The sequence below is a fragment of the Malurus melanocephalus genome, unplaced genomic scaffold, assembly GCF_030028575.1.
Source record: "Malurus melanocephalus ecotype Western Australia unplaced genomic scaffold, MMel_1.1 scaffold_73, whole genome shotgun sequence".
NCBI lineage: Eukaryota > Metazoa > Chordata > Aves > Passeriformes > Maluridae > Malurus > Malurus melanocephalus.
In genome coordinates, this window is record NW_026623305.1 from 2,445,656 (window position 1) to 2,469,988 (window position 24,333).

Sequence of the window (24,333 nt, forward strand, 5' to 3'; positions counted from 1 at the left end):
AGCTTTGCTGTGGTAGTAGGGAAGATGCCCTGTACCTGAATGCCAGRGTAACTAATCTCCTTTAGACCAGCTGTAAGGCTTGATAGGATGTTCTGGAGCTGAACCCTTTAGGTTGGTGGCACATCTCCCAGGCTTCTGATGTCATCCAGGCATTTAAACTTGGGTCTCCAAGCTCTTTGCCTGCAAACGATAGGCTCAAATGTCTTTAAAAGGCATAACAGAACCATCCTTTTCAACTGTAGAGTGAAGCTGCTGATTTGCCTGGTATTTTCAAGTCCTAAAGAAAAGCTGCTTGTTGCATGGAAGCAGCTTTGTTTATATATTTGCCTGGACATGGTTTAGGTGGGGAGCCCTGGACATATTATATTACAGCAATATACAGATTTAACCCCTTTGCTGGTCTGTTATTGTGGAAGTGATCTAACCATAACTAGTATTAAGAACGACAGTATTCATAAACATCAGAAACTATAATTAGAATGTTGTAACTTGTGTGCACAGCTCTGCAGGGCTGGTGGTACTGACTTGCATCACCTCAGTGTCTYAGTTTCACAGAGAATGTCACTATTTCAGATTTGCTCTTGATAATACTCACAGCTGTGTGCTGGAAACAGATGAAACTTGTAGGACTCTTAGAAAAATAGCAAATTAACCAAAGCAGAATGGGTCACATGTGATCTGAGTTAATCCATTTGGATAAATTCAGCCCAAAATGTTGGTGTAGCAGGACTGTAAACAGGTTAGGTTTGCGGAACGTGTCATGAAAGATACTCCCATGAGCTCAGCATGCAATAGCCTTTTTAAAAAATTATTTGCTATCAAGCGGTATAGGCCATTAACATAACCTAACAGGTAAGTTTTCTGCTGATATATTTTATTTGGAGTGCTGATGCAACAACACAAAGCACAGGCAGCTTGAGATCCTCTTGAATGATGCATGCAAAGGAAACTRSGTGAAACTGATACTGTTGATARATTTGCATGGCTATTCTGTACACTCAGCATCCACAGGAAGCTGGAGGCATTTTGTTTGGATGAAAAGGTATCTTTCTTTCACCAGTAAGCTTTTATCTGCTTGATAAGAGAGTTGCTCTTAGTCCTGACCTGAGCCTCATGAAATTGTTCTGTTCTTATACCGTAGTAAGTAAACTCAGACCAGGCCCATGACCAGTCCAACAGTTAGGTATCTCAGCTTGTTTTACTGTTTATTCATAAGTCATCTGGGTTTATCTTAAAGGCATAGTGGAAATGTTGATGTTGTTATTGACCAGAGTTACTGTACTATGTYGAATAAATTCATATGGAGTRATTMATTTCACTGTACACSTAGTCCTCCTTCCAYGAGATATATATTTCATGGACACAAAATTTATCACCGTGGCTGGTTAGATAGCCTTTCTTTAGTAAAGGTCAGTGCATACAGTTTTGGACAAAGTTAAAAATACTATTTTTYCCTCTGGAATTGTACCTTGTTCACTATGTAATGTTGTTCATAAAAGACTGAGGAGAATTCCATGGATTAGTGGTTTATATGTTGATTACTGGTTTATATAATATTGCTTCATTGTTTTCCTCTAACTTCTAGTAATTAAATATTTTTGATCATCATACACATATCCAGTCATGTTTATTATTAGTCCAGACTGAGAAACMCATTCTCTTTCAGGTTGTGAAGCTTCAGACTGACTGTATGATACTGGCAGAATTTTGCTGTTCATACTACTCTGCTGATAAGTGTAACTGATACCATTATTATTGCCTGTCTCTTCTTCCAAAAATTAGCTGTGTGCTTGCAATACATTTATATATATACAGAGGTATACATACATATATARCTAATTACTTTGAACTTTTGATGCTCTCCCATTTTTAAGATTGACTAGCACCCTCTTTGCTGCATTTGGAGGTTTTTAAATTTTTTTTCTTTATAAAACCCAATGCTCATTATTCTACAGGTGTATTAGATTCGTTCCTTCTGAATAATTAGAGGGCTGGCCACACCTGGAATACTGTGTCCAGTTTGGTTCCTGCCACAAAGAAAGATGTGGACAGACTGGAGAGGGTCCAGAGAAGGGCCATAAAATGATTAGAGGACTGGTAAGCTGCCATGGGAGGAAAGGCTGAGACAACTGGGTTTGTGCAGCCTTGAGAAAAGAGGTTTAGGGGAGACCTTATCACCATGYTGCAGTATTTAAAGGCTGGTTACTCCCTTTTACAAGAAGTCACATGGAGAAGAGGAGTGGTAATATCTACAAATTGCTCCTGGGGACATTACAGTTGGTCACAAGAAAACAATTTTTCCCAAAGAGAACAATCAGCCATAGGAATAATCTCCCTGGGGTAGTGRTGGATTCTCTAACGTTAGACACCTCTTAAGATTTGGCTGGGTGGGCTGCTGGACCATCTTTCTAGAGAGTGCTTTTGCCAAGAAAGGTTGGACTTTCTGMTCCTAAAGGTGCCTCCCAACCTGGCATTCAGTGATTCCAGGTGTGACTGTGTTCCACAATCAAGACTTCTTTCGTTTTGGATAACATACAGTATCTCCTGCAGCCTTATCATTGATAAGGGAAAGATAARYTATCTTTCTGTATCCTATACCAGGGCAAATGATAATAWTAAAATCATTAAGTCACTGAACTCTAATGATTATTCATTTTGTCATAAAGATTGAGACATCACAATAAGATAAAAACTTAATCTGTAATAAGTTAAGAAAAGGTAATCTCAACTGCTGTTTTATTACAAACCACCAGTGCAACAYCTAAAACAGCCTGTCCTTTCACATTGTTAAAGGATCAATTCAGTTGGCCCCTAATCATCTTTATATTTGAAGGACAAGAATAATCTTGGCATAAGTATAGTTGTTTTGGTTTAAGCTGARTTGGGGAAGCCAAAAACTAAACAGAACAAACAAATTTGGGTCGTTTTACCTTATTGAAAAACATCAGAAATCTGTGTGTTCATATCAAGCTAAAATTCTGTATGTTCGTTCCATTGCTCCAATCTTTATTATATCCAAATAGTTCAGGAATTTTTAATTAGCACTTCCTCTCCTTTCCTTACTCACAAAAGGGACTTTGTGATGCATGTTCTTGTTTTAAAGTTCCTTTTGTGTGTCTTATACCTTATATTGTGTTATTTTCTCACTGAGACTGACTAGAACTCCTAGTTTATTCTGGTGAGAGATTAGAAGACACTAATACTGCTTGAAAGCTACCCTGTTCTCATCACATCGACTTAAAGAGTGCTGAATAACTAAAACAGGAATACTACAGGTTAAATTGTATTTTGGGGGGATTTTTTTTTCCATTAAAATCTATAGCAGTTTGATTAAAAGTGAAATAAGAGAAGTAGAATTTTCACATTTTTAATTAGTACATAGTAATAACCAGCTGGTTGTTGATWTAAAAGCACAACCTGTATATGCAAATTATGGTCTCTTGGCTGTCATTAGAGACAACAGCTTTAAGAATGATGCAGCAATAGGCAGTATTTGCAGCAGGGACAGAGGAGGTGTGTCYCTGATTCCAGACAAAAAGAACAGCAACAAAAGAAAATAAGCTCTCGAGTCAGCATTCTAAAACTYCATTGTCACTGCAGTAGCAGCTGCGTGTGGAAATGAGGCAAATAGAATTTGAAATGAAGAGCTRGAAAAGAAATTGCCATTTGCCTGCATGGATGGAGACAACTATTGGGCCTGATTGCCAATTAGCTGCTCTGTTTTTTCTGACAGCTTTGATAACAGGTCAAAAATGTGGCAGGAACTGCTCTTTCACCTACTCACTTCATCCTTTGTGGTTGCTCAGCCACGGATACTGCTCTGCACACAAAGAAATACCACAGTGGTACCAACAGTAGTTTGTATCTGTATTATGTTGGATGAGGATTTCCAGGAGACTCCAGTGAATTGTCTTTAGATTGAAAAACCCTTCCAGGCAGAGAAAGCAGGCTAGGACTACATAAATATTGTCAGTTCATGTTAAGCATGTTTTCAAGGACTAAAAAGAGGATCGAGGGCCCTTCATCAGCATTAAAACAGTGTTTGTACCTACTCTGTCCTGGAGCAGCAGGAGATGTTTAATGTAGGGCTAGACTATGGAAAATCCAAGTGTCATATGAAAGCTATCAGAGAAATGTTCTCTGTAAATGAACATACCTTTCAACAGGTAGTCATAGCTCCAAGACACAGTTACCTCTGGAGTCCAGACCTTGTCTGAATTGCCTGTGCACTGAGTCATCTTGGGTGGTGATAAGCCTGGATGTGCAAGCTATTTRTCAGCTTAGATAGGAGGTTACTGTACTGAAATTGGCTGAAATATCTGACTAGTTAAGGTGTTGTCTCTGATTGTGCAGAATGTGTCTCTCCTGAATGCCAGACCCGTGATTGCACCACTCGTGTCATTTAATTGACCAACTAATTTGCCCTGTAATGATATCAAAGGCTATTTAGGGCTGTCTCTTTAGAGCAGAGTTATTAGCTTTATTTWTCTGCTTCATTCAAGAACAGATGTTTCTACTGCATAACTGAAATAATTAACATCTTTGGAAATCAAAGATTGCTATTTTCTGAAATAGAATATGATGGAAAATCTGAATTATTAAWCATAAAAGGGCAGGACTGAAACTAATTGAATGCAACTTTGCAGAAATTGTTTTGATAAAATCTGAGTCATGGTAATGGTAAATAGTTAAAAACATTAATGGTGTCAGCAGAAGTGCTGTTGTCTTTTACAACTGCATAGCTAAATAGTTCACTTATGCTTTTTCATGCCATTTCTGTATTTCAGAGGAGTGTCTCTGTTTGTTTTTTGGTTTTATTTTATTTTTTTTATTTGGAGCCCTTTAAATTTCCTTAGTAATTTGCATTTAAATAGTTTATTTTTTTCACCAATTTTGCCACAGTTCATTATTTCTTTAATTGCTACTTCAGGTTCCCAGTGAAGGTTCTTGCACTTCCAGAAACATCTGTGTGAAGGGTTATTTTTTCTAAATACACATTTAATTTTTTTTTCTTTTGAGTGTGAAGACTGGTACATGCTGTTGGTAAGCTTAGCAAAATGGGTAAGACGGATTTTAGTACTTAAATAAGATCTTAGTGACATGAAGGAAAAAGACTTAACTTGCCACCCACACTCAAGGCCATATCCTGTGTGACCCACGGGAACAGACMTAGTGAAGACACAGAAAATACTAGGCCAAGTAAAGTAGACAAGATCTATTTAAAATAATCCACTGTTGTTTAAGATCTCTGTTTATATAGCATCRTGGAAGAAGAAATTTCCACTAAAGTTAGGAAACCAAGGTACAATCTTTCCTAAGCGCATCCAGCATGATTCATGGTCAAACCAATTGCTGAAGTTGGGTTTCCTCTTCTAGAGTCTTGTCCAGTGGATAACAGTCCTATGTTGTTGGTATGCACGATCTTTGGGGAAGAAGCAGCTGCATGGAGCAGATCTGAATATACTTATTGTGAGCTTGTTCATCCCACCAATATATTCTTTCTTGCTCTGAAGCAAAAACACTAAACCAAAAAGGAAKACGTTGGCAAGTTTGGAGCAACTTTGCTTAAAGTATTTGTGTGAGAYATTTTTGCCACTTGTGTGAGGATTTTTGCCATTTTTGGCTTATGAAGTAAAAGCAAAGCTGAAGCTTGGATGTTTAGGGTAGGCATTGCCCCACCTGTAGCACACTGTGCTCTCTCCCTCCAGCCAGGCACTGCTCAGAGCTTGGCACAGGCAGGTGTTGCTGCTCTGGACCTGCTTGTGTGTGCCAGTGGCACTGCACATGGAAAATGGCAAATGCAAATAGAATCTTGCGTGTTGAGACAGTTGTGTGTGACTTTACAAAGCTGCACTCGTTACCAATAAATCTGAACCTGAGTAAAACTTTAATAAGAGGAAATGGGCRAGGATATTTCATGAGGGTTTATCAACCCTTGTGAAGGTGCTTTCAGTTTTGTTTTGCTTTTTTAAGGAGGTCAGTAGAGAAAGAGTCACACTAGGACTCCAGTCTTTGCTCAGTTAAAGCCTTCATTCAACTCACTGCCAGTGTTAGGAGACAACAGGGTGCCAGAAAGTGGTGAAGGTCAGGAGATGATACCTTCTGCAGCAGCTGTGGAAAGGCTCTTTGGTGTTCACCCATGGATTGCAGGCAGGTACTTGGAAGTGACCTCCCACTGAGGTTTATGTGGTGTAAATGGAGTTCTCAGTGCTTTGCAGGACTAGATCCCAGCACTAACCACTGCTTGSCAGTGATACTGCATCTCACTTAAAAAATTAATGTTTCCAAAAATTGTTTGTTGAAGTGTGAGGAGATATTAATGTTGGAGAACCACTCAAGCTATGGAGGAGGTTGCTGGCCAGTGCTTATTCCATGCAAATGAAAACATCAAATGTGTGGAAACAGGTGCTGCTATTGTGAATTTCCACTCACTATTACAGTGAAAAGAATTGCTATTTTGATATAAAGTGTTGTTTCTAATGTTTTAAGTGTGCCAGGCCTGGACATGTTGTTCAGGTTTGGTACCTTATGTTGGATAGGTCAGTAACTTAYATGTGTCTGGAATTACAGCCTGCCTTATATTTTACCTGTTTATTATTATTAGGTATAAGCAATTGAGGACGAAACKTGTGCTGTCTGAAGATGGAAAATAACATAACTACTATATCTCGTGAAGAGCTTGAAGACCTAAGAGAAGCATTTGGCAAAATAGGTATGTCTTAAATAAGGGAATCATAAGAGTACCTTCCTTTAACATGCAAAAATGTTTAGGATTTGTGAAAGACATCTTTGTTGATCACTTGGTTTTGATAGGGCCATGTCTTACATATATATTGCCAGTAATATAAAAAATATATAGATAGAGTCCCTTACTTTCACTGGAACTATGCATATTAATTTCTTTCAACTTTAGCACTGAAAACTTAAGTTTTCTTGCAGGGTGGTTGCATTATTTGTGTTGTTGTAAATGCTACAGAGTGGGTCTTAAAATTCACTTTTCTGAACTCCTTAATTTTGAAAATAGTTTGATTAAGCTTCAGATGTTATATATGTTCATGTTAGATGATTGACACTTGGTTTTTGCTTTACTTGCATGCTTTGGTGAACTAATAATTTCTCTTTTCATTTATTCAATCAGATTTTATGTATTAGGTAAACTAAACTTGGAGATTTTTTTATCTTTTGTAGCTACCCAATGTTAATAAATAACGGTACAGTTTTGTATGCTTGACCCRATGTTTACAGATTAATCAGAGTACACTGAAAGTTAAAGAAATCATATAGCAATTAACCCTTTTTTCCAGATGGCCTGCTATTGTGAATGTTCATGTTTTCTTTATTTCTTATTTGCGGCAGTTCTGAGGGCTCATGTGTAACTGTGCAGGAAATCAAACAAACATRTTTATAATCAGTCATAATGCGGGGAACAGGGTCATTTTAAGCAAGAAATCTTAAATACCATGAGTCTTTCTCTTGGTAAATAAACTATTGGGAAGCTGCGTGTTATAGATTTGTAAAAGCATGAGTATYGTGGAGAAGTGAAGAGGGAATTATTCAGGTTCTGCCAATACAAGTATCATGTCATGCCCAGTAGAGAGGAAGATTAAAATAAAAAGAAGTATCTTTTCTTCATTAAAAGTAATGGAACAATGAACCCATTAACTCAGGATGTTGTTGAGACCAAAAATAGCATAAAAATTCTAAAAGGATTAAAATGCATCCATGGACAGTAATCCATGAGTTGCTGTTAAACAATCATCACAACATCTGTAGCTCAAGTAGTTTATATCCTGCAGGTGCTGGGATGACAGACCAAGGAGAAGAGCACTACAGACATGTATTGGTCTACTGAGAGATGTTAGCATAGGTAGATACTCACTGGTGTTGTSTGATGGCTTTTCTATTTGTTTAGTTTTCACCATCTGTATTCCTTTTTTTTCTCCATATCCTGCCTGCATGTTTTCAATATTTCTCCTTTAAGACTTGTCTGTGCTGCTTCTACATACTGAAAAGCACCTTTTTCCTTGTGCTTTCTGTAAAACATAAAAATTAAGCATCCTTAGTTTTATAATTGGTTTTTTTTTATTTTTACATTTTCATTGTCTTTATGGATACATTGCTTGCAGCTACATTGGTAAACTGAGAGAAGGCATGTATTTAACTCTAGGCTTGTCATCATGGAAACTTACCCTCAGTGAAAGATGAACCTAGAGAAATAAAATAGCTGGTAATCTGAGAGAGCTGCTGAACATTTCCTCTGCTGGTTACACCATCCCAGTTATTATGTGTACTTTTACATGTCTGCAAGCCAGTGGATGAATTAATACATATGCAGACATGAAGTATGTGTAATGATTTGTGAATTTTTGGTAGTATCCAAAACACACAACGTTTTGCCTTGTGTTTTTAGACTTTTTCAGTAGTGAAATGTGGCTGCCTTATGAAGCTGTACAGAAGCCACATAGTGTACTATAGATTACAAGAAAATTACTGTATAGCAATTAATTATGGCTGGAGATGAAAGCATGTTKCTCTGCTAGCCTTTCTGTAATGAGAGGCACTCTGGTGTTACAGGCTGAGTGCTGATGCTAGACACAATGTGAAGATACGTTTTTAACTTGTAAATGGGAAAAAAAACCTCAAAAGTGGGAGCACCTTGACAAGTCAAAAAAGTGGCCACATCATCTACTTGTATTTCTGACTCATTCTGATGTTCTCTTAAATTTCTTACAAATGTATCATTCACAAAACTGGAAAAATACTCTTAACCAGTATTTTTCAGAAGCTTTAATATGATCAYGAGAGTCACTGAAAATTGTTTTCAAACATGGAAAATATTAGAATTAAATATATAAAACCATGGTCATTATATCCAGCCTCACTTAGGCACAATATGATTTCTTGTGTTTGATTGGACTTCATCTGTACTGTGTATGAACTACAGCTTTTCTGCTTTTAAAAGTCCTTCTCCCCATTGTGTAGCCAAGGCACAGGGCAAGGCTGTTTTACTGGACGTTCTCAAATTCTGTTTGTATGAATACATGCATACATATATGGAGATATATACATGTATTGAGATATGCAGATTTAAAAAAATGGGAACAGTTAATGTGGTTGACTAATTTGTGTATTACTTTGGATAAAGACATGGGTGTGTAAAATGATTATTATACTAGGATGAATTAAAGACAGCCTTCTGCAAAGACAGAAGTGCAAAGGTGAAAGTACAAAGGGTATTTTTGATTGTTTCAGTGCTGCTGCATTATTCATCATGAATARCGCAAATTATATCCAATTTATTTTTATACAATATAGCCATTAACTCCTTTCCACAATTGTGGAGCTGTACCAAACCTCTCATTGAAAAAAAGCATTCTGATGCTTTGCTGTACATKAACATTACTGCTATGTGGTCTTGGGAGCTGAGTTTAAGTGAAGGTGGCAGCTCAAATGCTCCCAACAGAGCTAGTTAATAGATTAAGGAAGGTCACCCTTAATAAACAGACACAGAYGATCCTGGATTTATTCTTCCCAGGTAAGCCTAACAATATCAAAAGTTTTGAAGAACAGAAAATGTCTATTTTCTAGATACTAGGATAAGAAATAAAATGCAGTCAGGCAGAGTTCTTGTGTAAGTGTGCTCTTCTAATAACAATATGCATCAGATTTGCGCTTACTGATTGCAAGTGGTATAATACTGACAGAAATCATATTAATTGATCTCCCATTGACCTGAAGGATAACAAATAATTTTGTTGGAAGTCTTAAAAAAAATCTTAAATTCCACTATTTGCAAATTTGCTGTCTTGTTATAGCTGTGCTCTGGGATCATAAGATAGCTCCTGAGAATGTATATARCAAGATGGCACAAGTCCTAGACAATTAGGCCTCTAATCCACAAKCATTCCTTCACACTTACTTGTCTGTATCAGAGAAAGATTCATCTCCTAGAACTTTGTTTATCACACTTCATTTATTCTTAACAGTTACCATAMTTTAGTACATGARTATGCATAAGTTTACATCAATATAACTACTTGTGCTTTCATTCTACAGATATTGACAACAGTGGCTATGTCAGTGATTACGAGCTTCAAGACCTGTTTAAAGAAGCAAGTCTGCCCTTGCCTGGTTACAAAGTCCGGGAGATTGTAGAAAAAATCATTTTAGTGACAGATAGCAACAAGGATGGGAGAATCAACTTTGAAGAATTTGTTTCTGTAAGACGTTCCCTTTGGATGTTTCTCTACTGTCTGGTGTCTGTTGAGAATTAGGATAGAAAACTGAATTAAGTGGTACAACTAAGTACTATTTTTGTATATAACTATTATTTTGAATTTTCTGTGATAACTTATAAATTAGAAAATAACTATATAGGATATTCTATCTTGCACTTCTGTTTAATTTAATAGTTCTGGTTTGAGCAGCATGTAAAAGCACAGTAGTTGCAATCAGTCTTGCTCTCTGTTTCCTCCAAGRTGAGGGGAAGGACTACATGTTGTAGGAGCTGTTGGGCCAGCTCTTACTCTGACAAAAGAGCAGACAATAAGATACCAGCCTCCAAATGCTCTTAGTAATGCAAACATTAGTTTATCGCTATGCCTAATCTCTATTCTAAAGGCTATTTATTACTGGGAGTGTGGTACAATTTTTCCTTWTCAGTGCACAAATTTTAAAAGTTTAGACTTTTCTAAATGAGGATAGCTCACTGTTGCCCTTTAAAAGAAACAAAAACATTCCAGGCTGTTGGTTTGTAGGTGTTTGAGGATGATTATGTTTTGCTTTGAAGTACTTCTGCTAATTGCAGCAGATGGCTGTTGAATTAGTTACTGATCTTTCTTTCCAAGATTCTAAACATGTAAATATTACTTCTGGGTATTAACTGTATGTGTTGCTTATACTTCAATGCCAGTCTGAGACCTCTGCAGTATTTGGGCAAATCTAGGACATACCAATATATCCAAYGTGGTTTGCTTTGCAGGCGGGTGAAATATGGTGTTGGCTTGATTAAGGAAGGGCATGTGTAWCTGTCATTCATAACCTTTTACTGCAAAGTATATGGGGAAGTAAGTGGGAAAAATATACTATAGTCATCAAAAATGTGTGTATCTTTAGTTGTATTCTTCAGTTTACCCAAATAYCTGTGGAAAAATTGTGTAGATATTTGTACATCTATTTTTTAGATRGCATGGCTTAATAGAAGTATTCACTGAGAAATAATGTTAGATATCCAGTATAAATCTAGATATCCAAACAGTAATTTTGTTKTTTTTTTTTWYWAAACAGACATCAAGGTAARTATCCAAGAAAGGCAGTCAGGTTAACTGCTGACTTTAGAATACTTATATGAATTAACAGTTATTTGAAGGTATAATCAACCACAAAATCCTCTGGTTTTTTTTTTAATTTCAGATAATTCAGGAATTGAAAAGTAAAGATGTTAGCAAATCTTTCCGAAAATCAATAAACAAAAAGCAAGGTATTACAGCAATTGGAGGAACATCAGCAATATCTAGTGAGGGGACACAGCACTCTTATTCAGGTAAGAAATAGTTAAACATGGGCAAATTTTGCATGGAGGAAAAACTATTTAAATTTGCACTACAGATAAAGAAAAAAGCTAACTGGAAAATGTTGGTGCTGAAAGCAAAGTAACAGAGCGAAAGGATGGGGAGATAGACAAGGTAAGTGTGGGTGATGGTTTATTAAGTCTGTTCAGCTGTTGCTGGTTTCATGCTGCACTTGAAGGCAAGTTGGACATCTTTGTGAGAGCAAAAGAGGAAAACAAGCACTGACAACTTGCAGGGGGAAAATGGCCCCTTTGGCATACTTCTAGTAATGCTAGTCAAGTTTTTGCCTTCATTACATGYGAATGGACTCATATTCATGTATTCAGATAAAAAATGAATCCTCATTTTCATTTCTACAGTGTTAACTATCATGAATTAAAACCCCACTAACAAACCACCACATATTCTTTCTGGATGCACTGGCCTCCTCAGCTGCCTKTGCCATTACAGAATTGTAACTCACTCATGGTTTTTGATAAGACATTCTCACACCTAAGAAGCTGCTTTTAATATTTCATCTGTCTCTTTTTACCTCTCCCTGCTGCAYGTAATTTAAGTTGGTAATTGTGCCTAATTGCATTGCAGCTCCTGGCCAGAGTGTCACCACCTTCTAGGATCATATTGCAATCAGCAGAATTGCAACTTTTTTGATTGACTTGAGTCTGGAATTTGCTGTGGTTCCAGATTGTGTTAAAGACTCTGTATATGAGGAAGATTCACTTTGGTTAGCCAGAGGTGGCAATATCCTCTCTTTCAGTAGGATTCTAGCACCAGCTATYACTGGCACATCCCTAAAGCAGGGGATGTGCTCCATCTCAAAGGATGCCTGTAGGGCATCAGAGGTAATTCTTTAGATGCTGTTTTATTTTTGATGGAGAAAAATGAACCCCATTAGAGCACAATTCACCTGGTCTGGCCTCACCAGCCATCTCGTTTATGATGCGGTGAAGTGTGCACTAAAATTTCATGTTGTTTCCCAATGACAATGGAAGAAGTGTAATGGGTCAGGTGCTTCTTGAGGTAAGTGAGGTGAATACCACCTGTACTGTTTGGGAATTTGAATACTTACTTGATTGACTGTTATCCAAATAAGCTTTCTTAGATAGATAGTGATAAATTCTGCACTGAATATAAAAGAKAATTTAAAACTGAGATATTAAACTTTTTAAGTTTCTCAACACTAAAGACAGCTCWGCAGTCCAGATCAGTCTCAAAAGGTTGCTAGTCTCTGAAGCCAAGTAGAAGGCTGAAAGAAATGCTGCATTTTAAACAGAGCATAGATTGAGATGTGATATATTTAAAATGAAAAATTTTCCCCGCTTTGTAATTGCTGAGAAACTGACATCAGCCGTGAGGATACCTTCCTATGATGTTCCTAGGATTTTTATGTTATCCTTCAGAAAATCACCAGATATTTAGAGGATGCAGAGATCAATCTGTACTTACCATTTTTTGTGTTCTTTCCCACTGGTCTGATTTTTTTTATAACTGACCTCTGTGAACCTAAGGGGTTTTGTTGCAGTCTTTGACCCAAGTATGCTCTTAGTAGTATGTGTTCATGGAAATGGTAAGCTATTACTTTAATGCTGTCTTTCTTTTCAGAGGAAGAAAAAGTTGCTTTTGTTAATTGGATAAATAAAGCTCTACAAGATGACCCAGACTGTAAGCACCTCCTACCCATGAACCCATCAGATGCCAGTCTGTTTAAATCCCTTGCAGATGGCATCCTTCTTTGGTGAGTCCAAGGCTGTGAGAAAGAAATTAATCTCAAAGGTTAAATGCTGACTGACATGAATTGGAAAACTTCATTCAGGCTTTAACATTTAGACTTCACTCTTAAATATGTAAATCAGAGTGTAAGATGGGGAAATCTGTTTACCTATCTAAATGTGATTTTTAGCACATTTTTTTATGTGACTGGGCATATGTTATAGAAGCAGTTTTCCACTTCAGACTCATAGTTATACATGCCAGATAGGTGCAGGCTGTTTATTAAGGTGATAATTAAACAGATCATAAAYTCATTACTTGAAATAATTAGAAAACTTGACTATTTTAAATAATTTTGAAGGTTGCTAATAGTCACTAAATCATGGGATAGCAGGAACAGAAATCTGAATTAAATCCATGGTAAAACAGGGAGCATATAGTAGGTCCCTTAACTTTAGTCTGCTGCAACTTTCTAGTTAGGTARAGTAGATTAATAGTACTTACTCACACACCATGGTAACAAGGGATTAGCATATTAGTATTGATGTGAATTAGTCTTTGAGATCCTTGTAGATACAAGGTACCACAGAAATGCAGTGTAGAAATACACTCATTATACTAAAAAATTTTTCACTAGAGATCATTTAAGTTACTTTGGTTTGCAGTTTTAATCTTCTCAGGAACTTTCTTTGATATTTATAGATATGATCTATTAATTCTAAAAGCCAAATGCAACGTATTATCTGGGGCATTCTGAATAAATGTGCATTTTTTTTAATGCAGGAGAGGACATTTAGAGGATAGTAGTTTTTTTAAATCTTGTCAGAAATATTTGCAGCTAGTTTAAATAGCTAGTAGTTTATAATCAAACTATATGTTTTCTGAGAAATGGAAGTTTGAATAAACTCTTGACTTTTCTTCCTTAGCAAAATGATCAACTTTTCACAACCAGATACAATTGATGAAAGGGCTATTAATAAGAAAAAACTCACTCCTTTCACTGTTTCTGTAAGTACTGCATGGATAGGAAATTGCCACAAATGAAAAAGTAAAGTATTTTTGCTATTTTAATGACAGTTCTGTTGGAGAAAAAAAATTTAAAAATTCTTATGTAATAAAAAAAATCGTAAAGCATGACATTGTRTTTTCCAATGAACTCTGCTGCATTCTCTGTTTCTTAGATGATTTACAGAAACACTTGCTTTTTCATGCTATCCCTAATTCTTTCCCTATAAGCTATTTTTGTTTTGCTTTATTGAGTACCTGAAGAAAATAATTGTAGACTTTTAAGTGGATGGTCAGGTTGTATTTTTGCATGGCTTTATATTTTGTGGTAGGATAAAGCAACTTGGACAGCAGATGAGGAGATCTATTTTCAATTGTGTACGAAGTCATGGAAAAGTTTGACAGAAACAGTTTTTAAGACCTTAGTTTGGGTTTAAGAAAACAGGTCTGGAAAGGGGAGTAAATCCATAAATCACCGTCCCACTGAGAAAAAACTGCTGATTAAAAACCTCAGTTAAATGGCAGACTTTTCATTACAGGCTGTGATGTTAAAATATGAAAAGCTAAACCATACTATATTTTAAATCCTCCAGGTGGGTTTTGTAATCTCTACTTTTTTATATACCTGGCAGTAAAGATGATACTACATGTGTTTGTCTCTGATAGTTAAAATATGACACAAGGAAATAGTAATATTGTTGAGAGCTKCCAGCTATTTTTTCTCAGAATGTTTGATCTCTGACAATCACTGGCTTTACTAGCTTTACTTTGAGTGTCAGGGTGTTAAATTGTGATTTTCTTATGGTCTTTATTATAAAATTACAGTTTAACAATTGCTTGAATAAATGTGTAAGATTCAAGATGGGATGACAGTGATGTCAGTAGTCTCCTGCATCGGACTCCATGCAGGAATTCCATCTGAACATGTTTTCCCCCGGGATCAAGCCTCTGATATTTTGAGCAGTATTATTTAATTTGTATAACTGATACTTAAAAATTACAAGAAGTGTTTTGATTAAAGTATCCCTCAGAATCCAGGCTGTAGAATRTGGTCCACAATTTTTTGGTGGGTCTGCATTAAACACTGTCAGTAATGTTTTCCATTAAATTTTTGTAAGATGCAAGGTAGTTTGCAAAAAATTTATGGAGTGCAGTTTTCCACTGGAAGCCATTGAACTAATGCATTATTTCTTCCAAAGTTTAGTATGAACAAATAYTGATACTAAAAAATATGAGCTCACAAGTTTGTTAACATTTCAAATAGGAAAACCTAAACCTGGCTCTGAACTCAGCATCTGCCATTGGCTGCACGGTTGTCAATATTGGATCACAAGATTTGCAAGAAGGAAAGCCACACCTGGTATTAGGACTCTTGTGGCAGATCATTAAAGTTGGTCTTTTTGCTGATATTGAGATCTCCAGAAATGAAGGTAAGAGTAGTGCCAGATACAGCAATGTCAGCCACTTGGAACTGGCTCAGGCCACAATAGCAATGATTTCAGCCTTCTTTCAAATTTGCTTTTAGCTCTTATTGCCTTGCTAAATGAAGGGGAAGAGCTGGATGAGTTAATGAAGCTTTCCCCAGAAGACCTCTTGCTGCGCTGGGTGAACTACCATCTGGCTAATGCAGGGTGGCAGAAAATCAGTAACTTCAGCCAGGACATTAAGGTATGTACTTATTTGCTCTGATAATTGAACATGGTGGCATTAAAACACATTATGCATAGAAGAAAATGAGTCTGATCAGAAGAATTTAGATACAAGGGCAATCTGCTTTCTCTGGCTGTAGATTCATCCTGCATTTTTCAGCATTGAAAGAGCATTATTTTCRTCTCTTCTATCCTATTTAGTAGCTCAACCCATGTGTTATCACACCACAGTGCTAAGTGAACATTTCCAAAAAGCTGATAGTCAGGAACGTTCTACTGTTGTAAGATGGCTATTACAGTTATTTAGGACAATTTGCACCACTTGTTATTTACCTAATAACTCCCAGTTCCTGCTTTGCTGGTGTGTCAGTTGAGTGGGACAGGGACTGAAAGGTTCCTTGGGGCAAGTGGCAGAGCTCCATAATTCTCTCTTCTCTCATTCTGCATAAGTCATGCAGAGCATTGGAACAGCCCTGTTGAAGAGAGAACACAGCAACTTTTTAAAGCTAAAAGCAAATGAGGAAGATTCTCTAAGGTGGTTAGGGATTCCCTAAGGTCCTTTCATTGGAGAAAACTATCTCATTAATTGCAAGTTGCATCTTTCCAAATGCTRCYARRAAGGCTGGTATTAAAGCAGACCTGKTTTATATGAAAATTGGTAAAAATACTATGTGATTTTAAAGAGAAACATTAAATGCTTCCAGATTAGTAGGGGTTTATTTTTTCTTCTAGCTTCTAACTGGGGTGGGAGGGGGACCCCAGAACCATGGAAAACTGCACGAAATAAATGTAATTTCTTCTGTTACTATAGATTCATCCTAARAGTGCTACCTTGCTCTCTATTTTTGCTTCCAATTACCAAGAATGAGGAATTTTTATAAAGCATTCTATTTGAAAAGAATAGTGAAGGAATTAAATACCAACACTGAATGTAAGATGCAAACTGAATCTTTTTGTGGGTAACTCCATAAATTTGCCCTGAATATCTTAATTACAACAGTCTAGTTAATATTCAACAAAATTAATTTAAGTAGCATTGTCCAGAATAATTAGCAGACATTCCTTTTCAATGTCATCTGGCTAAATAAATTCTATGTGAAATAGAGTAGTAAAATGGCTCTGTGACCTCATCTATATTCACTGAAATTATAGTGCTGAATTTTTKACTTCTATGGCTTTTAGATTGGACTATTAGACCAATAAATGGTTGGGAAAGGCCACATACTTGCTTTTTTTTTTCTTTTTTAGGATTCAAGAGCATACTACCATCTGTTAAATCAGATTGCACCCAAAGGAGATGACCTTGAACAATTGCCCATTAAAATTGACTTCACAGGATTTCATGTAAGTATCCAGAAATGTTAAAGTAGACTGGAATCTGAGACCTCGCTATGTATGTATCCAACATTCTGGTTACCAGGTTGTCCCTGAAACCTCCTTKGTTTCCTAATGCATGCAAAAACACAGCCAGATTCCTCCGTGTTATGAAAGCTTAAATGGGCAAAAACTTGAGTAAAGTTCCTGAAACAGGATAATGCATCCTGCAGTCTWAAGTTTGGAGCTATGTTTTACTTGGAGTAGTGTATGTATTTYTTTTCAGTTGGGTCATCCAACATTAATATCTTGCTCAATTCTCCTCTTCTGGAAATCACACAAGGAAAAAGATTAGACTTCACAAACCTTGTGATCCCCCCTCTAATGAAATAGCATTTAGAATTAACATTTGAGCCCTTCCAATAACTAGCAGGAAAGGGTGGCATCCATCCAGCTTTAAGTTGTAAAGAGGGTCTAAAACCAGCCTACATGGATGTGAAAACACTTGTCTAAGCTGTTTTATAATGCTTGTTGGGAGGATTTTTCTGAGAGTGCATTTGTCACAAAATTGAACTGCATGCCTGGGAAACTAAAGTAGAATCTTGTTATTCAGTATAATAATGAAATCCACGTGCAAGATTGTTTGCTTTCAGGCTTTAATTCTCTCAAACTCTTTGTTTTCTTTGTTTGCTCTTGTTTGGGGATTTTTTTTGAGAGTGAGAGTAGAAGTTAGTTTTTTCCATGTAATTTCCTACAGTTTGTATGACCACATTCTGTAATGAAACTGTTTTAATAATGAAGACCAAGTAAACAAAACACACAAGTTGCCAACTTACAGTGACTAAGAAGCAAAAATATTAAAAGGAAAGCAAGCTTGAAGCTTTCAAACTCYTACTGAGGGTTTTGGGCATCATCTGTAATTACTGTGCTTGAGAATATCAGTTTAAAGCAGTGATGGTGAACCTTTGGCCCATGTAACAGAATATGCAATATGAGAATCAACAGCCTGAAAATGGAAATATAATRACTACATTTCTGGCTGCAGTTAGTGTGATTCATGAGGAATGCTGTGCTGACAGCCACAGAAGTGAAGGACAATGGAAGGCAGAGGGGAATTGTCATGGGTTGTGAAATCGAGTTCAGGCATTGGCAGAATGAGGGAGGAACTGACATGGGTAATTTAAAGATTTCCCTACCTAAAGAGTCAGTAAATGCTAGTACTAGACTTAACTGCAAATTAATTTTTGTTTGTTTTTCTTTTTAGGATAAAAATGACTTGAAGAGGGCTGAATACATGCTCCAACAGGCAGATAAATTGGGCTGCAGACAGTTTGTAACTCCAGCTGATGTGGTTGCTGGCAACCCTAAACTCAATTTGGCTTTTGTTGCAAATCTCTTTAATACATATCCAGCCCTGCACAAGCCTGAAAATTCATCTTATGATCTCAATTTATTAGAAGGTACTTAACTTATTAACTATACAGAAAATAAGAATATTAGYTATTTCCATTTAGGTATTCCTTCTAGGTTGTGATAGAGTATCCCTGTGTGCTGGTGCCTGTATTTACTCMCTAGCAGGCAACATAAGCCTTAGTAGAAGCCCCCTTAGTGTGTATATTGTGCACTTGTGTTAGCCTGRCCAAATGGTTATTCCTGAATAACCTTCTGTCATTCATTTGCAGGAGCAAAAACTGTCCTACTTTCCTTTCAGTTTCCTGTGCTTCTTTCCATGCTATTTATRTTTTAGCTGATGTACAAATTCTAGCTCTTCTTTGCAGTGCTATATTAYTCAACTGTAATAGTCTTTAAAAGTATTTTTCACATAGTAAATTTATATATGTGTGTGCGTATTCATTTGTTGCCTTTTAAGGCAGGAAACTTTTTTTTAAAAAAGGCTTCTGTATSGGCAACCTGTATTAATCTGTTGCATCAATAGCCTATACAGATCCTATGGTATCAGGGAGTTTGGCCTTTAACTGTACCCTTCAGATCTCTAATGCTAGAGATAAAGGGATAATTGGTAGCAATCTCTGGCTGTTGGCCTTGCTGTGGACCAGCTAATCTAGGATAATGAAATGGCTCCTGCCAGTGTATTTCACAGTTGTTCACTGATCTCAAAGGAATGTGAGAATCAGGGGTGCTGCACTCGGGAGAATCATCAGCAATGTTCACATAGTCCTCTGCACTGCCTTCTCGTGCCTTCCTCTTACTGTTCCTATCAGGTTTCCTTTCCATCTAGGTGAGTCCATCTTCCTTTGCTCCTGTTTATTCATAATTTGTCTGTGCTGCTGCATCCCTGTGCCACAAATCTTGTAYCCCTCAGACCATTCTGTTTCAGGCTTCTTGCTCTTCTAGCTTCAGCTGGGTGCCAGCTGTGATGTGATAGAGGTATCAGAGCACACAACCTTGTCTTCCCTTTTCAGCTGGGATATCCCCAGTCACTCTAGGCCCTGCTGGCCAGGACAAATTATTGAAGGAACGGTCTGTTCTTCCTCTGCTGCACTTTTGTTAGAAATGTCAGCTCTTGGAAATGTATACAGGAGCTGTGTGGAGGTGGAACATATTTAGTTGAGCTTCTCTGCTCTGAAGATAAAGTTGCTGGTGTGATTTGAAATACTGGAAACTTGGTTAAATTTGAAAGAGTTTTCATTGGCATGAGGAAAAAAAAMCAGTTGAATTAGTTTCTGGATTTTCTGAAACATTTGGATGAGATCAAAGTGTCAGCCAAACCAGTTAAAAAAAGTTACAATCACCTGAAAGCTAGATATGATTTTGTAATGATAAATAATGGATAAATTTAACTTACTGTTTACAGTATATATTTTAGAGATGAATAATCATGCTGATGCTATCTGTTCAAAGAAAAGTAGATGACTCTTTTTTGCCCTGAAATAATAATTCCTGATGTCAAGTAGATTTAAGCCATCCAAATAGTTACTGCAGRCCAAAGACAATGTTGTTAATGTTTGTTTCCTGTTAATGTTTTATTTGTTTTCCATTAAGTCCTGTGTTTATACTGATGTTTCCTCAAGCTAGTGATATAAAATACTACATTAATTTCTTTATAGTTTCATCATAGATTGTCTGTTGAAATCTGACTCATAATTTATAATGCTTTCCTGTTTTGCTTCRTGAAATGCAGATTTGACCCCTCCTAATGTAGGTACTGTATTTAGTACTTTTCTGTACTCCATAAAAGTGTTTATTCTGCAATTTTTCTTTCTTTTTTTTTTTCCTAGTGTTTAATCACCTCTGTCCTTTTCTGTTTGACTTTTTGCATTGTTCTTACATTTTTCTATTGTTTTAATATGCCGTCATAAGTAAAAGAGAAGGAAAAAACCCCACAGCATATAAAATGGGGGCAAGAGTTGCAGTAAGTCAAATGCCATACAGGTATTTTGGGGGATTTAGCCAGTAAGGGCTTTCCATGAACCAAGATGTCAAACTATAGGCATGTGTGGGTGAGTAGAGCTTTTGAAAGTCTTTATTTTCCTCCATAAATTCCATCTTTATTTCACTCAAAGAGTACGGTGTGGCTGTCCTCTTCAGTTTAAGACAATGAACACTGTGCATAAACTGACATCTGCCCTGATAGTAAGTCTGGTGATATGCACTGGTATATGGAGAGCATATCCCTCAGGAATGCTGAAATAGCAAAATGAACATTTGATACTGAGCAAAATGAACATTTGATATTGTGTGGGGGTGGAGAGGGCAGTCCTGGCCTCAGTTAATGCACGACCTTTGTGTGTTGCTGCTGGTCCAAGGAACCTCTCGCATGCAGGAAAAGCAGCAGTTTGGAGTCAAAGTCACACAGAAAGCTGAGTTCTTGGGGGGAGGAAGAGGAGGGACTTGTATCCACCCACATTTCCTCCAGTGGAGATGTCCTGTGCTGTTGCTTAGATTACTGGCAGCCTTCATGGCTGTCACCACAAGAGGATTAACTACTCCCACTCAGGCTGGCTGAACTTAGGGTGCAACTGCACTCTGAGTTCTGTTGTCTTCCAGGGATAATCTTGGATATATTTGGAGCTCATTGGATTCTTGATCCCTTCCCTATGGCTACTCCCCATTCAGTTCCACATTGTAATGATCTCAAAAAAGAGATGGCAATAAATATAAAGGATACTACCAAATTTGCTCCTCTCTCTTTTGTGTAGCTCTGCCCCCTTTCTGCAGTTTTCCAATGATTTTGGCTATCTGCTGCACCACTCAGCAGAAGATATGCTCCTGATAGGATCACAAGGTATATTTTGAATAAAAAAATAGAGAGAAAAAATTGATCAGTTCTCAGCCATCTGGAAAACTAATGAACKCTTATGTATTGCATGATAAAGGGATTTGTTTAGAGTGGCATATTAAATTAGTGTGCTGGGTTTAGTTCCTGGACTCCCACTCTCCAAAAGTGYCCTGCCCAACTTGCATGCTCTTGCTCCTGCTTGGCTGCTTTGGAGTCTCCTGACAGTGTTAAGCATGCATTTTAAAATTCTCAGTTGGAGTGCAGTTGCTGAGTATCTGTTTTTGTATCTACACTGTTYAGTAGGAGTTCACTAAATAACCTTGGTACTGTCTTTGCAATGGACAAGTGTTCCCAAAAGCACTTTGCAGTCAGTATTGTAGGTACTGCAAACTAACTCAAAGATCAGTAACCCTAAAATAATTTTTAAAAAAAGCATAGGACTATTGCTTCAAAATGTTATAATCTCAAAGATACTCTTTATAAACTTAAACTGTAGATAATTCTTGAGTTGTGATTGTGTTGAAATGGAAAAAAATTGTATTTTTAATGACATTTTTTAATGACTCACAAAGTGTGAGTCTTCTTTTAAATTTTAATGTGGCAGGAAATATGTGAAACAAAACTCTCTGGTGACCTTGCAGAATAGTATTTTTCTTTGTTTCAGCATATATTCATCAGTGGCTCTTTGGTTGTTTTTGCAAGTAAATATTTGAATTACTGTTTGTTTCAAATTGCATATGAAAAAAAAGTTTAGAAAATGTATCAGTAAGATTAATATTAACTACTTAATAATTGGAAAGAACCTGGTAAGGTGGCGAAACTTTTAAAATAAAATTTATTCTGTTAGAAATGGTAAACTACAGCTGAAATTTCTGAAGTCCGGAGCTTTTTGTATAAAAGGGTAAGAGACCTAGAYTACAATTGCAACTTCTGTCTAAAAATCAATCTTATGACATAGGTCTAGGCATTGAATGTTAAAGAGATTTTCTTTCTAGTCTAATGATGAATGTGTTTACACAGTAGCTTGACTTTACAAAAACAATAATTATGCTGTAGTCAATCTAGAACTGCAGTACTAAATGAGGCAGTTTTCACCATATAAACCTAATCAGACAAACTTGGTATTGTTATTCTCTAAGAGCAAACAAAAACAGCAAAGAAAAATCTTGCTTAGATTTGTGTTTCAGTCCAGAGAAATATGTTCTTTGGTTGTTTGGAGAGGTTTTCTCCCTCTTCAGTGTCTTSTGTGTTTTCTTAACTGTGGATTATCAATGCAGGGGAGCAAAGTGATGAGGTTATTCCAAGCTCACATATTCAGGGTAAATATTTTCTTAAATACTTCTCTTTGATGCTAGAGAAAACAGCTTATGCAGCACTGATTCACATGCAGTTGGCCACAGAGACATTGTCAAAATTTAGGTGGTGTTCTATGTAGAAAATTAATGTATTGTTGCAAGTTGTCACTTCATAGAGAAAGAGAGTTAGGTTAGGACTTGTGATTGCAGTAACAAAAGCAGTCTAAATCAGGAAAGTGAAGGTTGGGGTTTACTTCCTAATGAATTTGCTGCAGTTCTTCTAAGTAGAATTGCTGGTTAAAARCATGAGAATAACTGGACCCCTTGGGAGTATAAAGAGCTTCACCAATTTAACCAATACAACACTGTCTTGCTGAGTTTTCAAACAAAACTAAAAAAAGTTTTAGTTTTCAGCAAAACTAAAAAAAATGAAGTCTGTTGCTTTGGGCTGTCCCTTCACAAATTCAGTCAGCTTCTGTGAGGAGAGAGTGGAATTGTAGTGTCTGGTGTTCTAGTACTAACTTTTAATAAAAAGATGCCATTTCATACAGATTTAATGGTACTGTTGAATGCAGTTTCCACTAAGTTTTAGGAAATYATTATTAATCATCTCCATAACATACTAATTATGTAAAATATAACAAAACATTTATTTCTATATTTTATCAAATTGTATTTACTCAGAAAAATGTAGTTTAATAGTACTCCCTGTAGTGCCTCTGTCCTTGTGACCAGAACTGAGTGAATCTGGGTTGGATAGGATTGCCCTGTAGTATAAACTATTGTTTGGGAAATAATGAACTTATTTTGGGGTGGGGAGGATGGGGGGGTGGTGGAGGTGAGGTATATAAGAACCGTTTAAACATTGCTTATTAAASTATTTTCTCCAATAACTTAGACAGAATTCTATTTGTCACCATAGGAGAAAGTAAGGAAGAAAGGACTTTCAGAAACTGGATGAATTCACTGGGTGTWAGCCCATATGTTAATCATTTATACAGGTAAGACTTTTCTAAAAAGAATGGTTTGACTTCCCTTGAGTGACAGGAGAAGAAAGAAGGAAAGAAAAGGGTGAAGTTGTATTTCTACTTGATTAGTGATTTCCAGGTTTCCTTTTGAGAATTGGTCTGTCAAACCACATTAAGCAGTATCTGACTAGAATGTTCTACTCATAATCTAGGAATACTAGAAAACCTTATAAGGTTTAAATATTCCCCCCTCACTTTCTTGAATTACGTTTTTTTTCACTGTGAAAAGTCTCAAGTACTTACTTTGATTGTCAATATGAGCCTTTGTGCTTAAAAACCTTGTTTTGCTCTGGTTTAGTGACCTTTCTGATGCTTTAATCATCTTCCAATTGTATGAYATGACACGTGTGCCGGTTGACTGGAGCCACATCAACAAACCTCCTTACTCGTTACTCGGTGGCAACATGAAAAAGGTGAGTGGATGCTCTGGAATGCAGTGCAGCTTCTCTGTCTCCTGTTGTGCTAATGGCAGTCCGTGGTGTTGAGATTTCTGTGCTACTGAGACAGCCCTGGGGAAAGAAA

At 36.7% G+C, this 24,333-nt stretch overlaps 1 protein-coding gene across 5 annotated transcripts in view; it reads left to right on the forward strand.

Moving 5' to 3' along the window:
• The window catches only part of PLS1 (plastin 1), a 42,188-nt gene that overhangs the window by 12,007 nt on the left and 5,848 nt on the right, over positions 1 to 24,333 (forward strand). For 4 of the 5 annotated variants that reach the window (XM_057366949.1, XM_057366953.1, XM_057366950.1 and 1 more), the window contains exons 2-12: positions 6,605 to 6,712; positions 10,057 to 10,220; positions 11,413 to 11,542; positions 13,173 to 13,305; positions 14,207 to 14,288; positions 15,550 to 15,715; positions 15,811 to 15,953; positions 17,183 to 17,278; positions 18,513 to 18,708; positions 23,706 to 23,784; positions 24,110 to 24,224. In XM_057366949.1, the coding sequence (XP_057222932.1) occupies positions 6,643 to 6,712; positions 10,057 to 10,220; positions 11,413 to 11,542; positions 13,173 to 13,305; positions 14,207 to 14,288; positions 15,550 to 15,715; positions 15,811 to 15,953; positions 17,183 to 17,278; positions 18,513 to 18,708; positions 23,706 to 23,784; positions 24,110 to 24,224 (1,374 nt within the window). In that variant the 5' untranslated portion in view covers positions 6,605 to 6,642. Of the gene's footprint in view, positions 1 to 6,105; positions 6,155 to 6,604; positions 6,713 to 10,056; positions 10,221 to 11,412; positions 11,543 to 13,172; positions 13,306 to 14,206; positions 14,289 to 15,549; positions 15,716 to 15,810; positions 15,954 to 17,182; positions 17,279 to 18,512; positions 18,709 to 23,705; positions 23,785 to 24,109; positions 24,225 to 24,333 lie in introns of those variants that run through there. The other variant, XM_057366954.1, reaches the window with a different exon arrangement.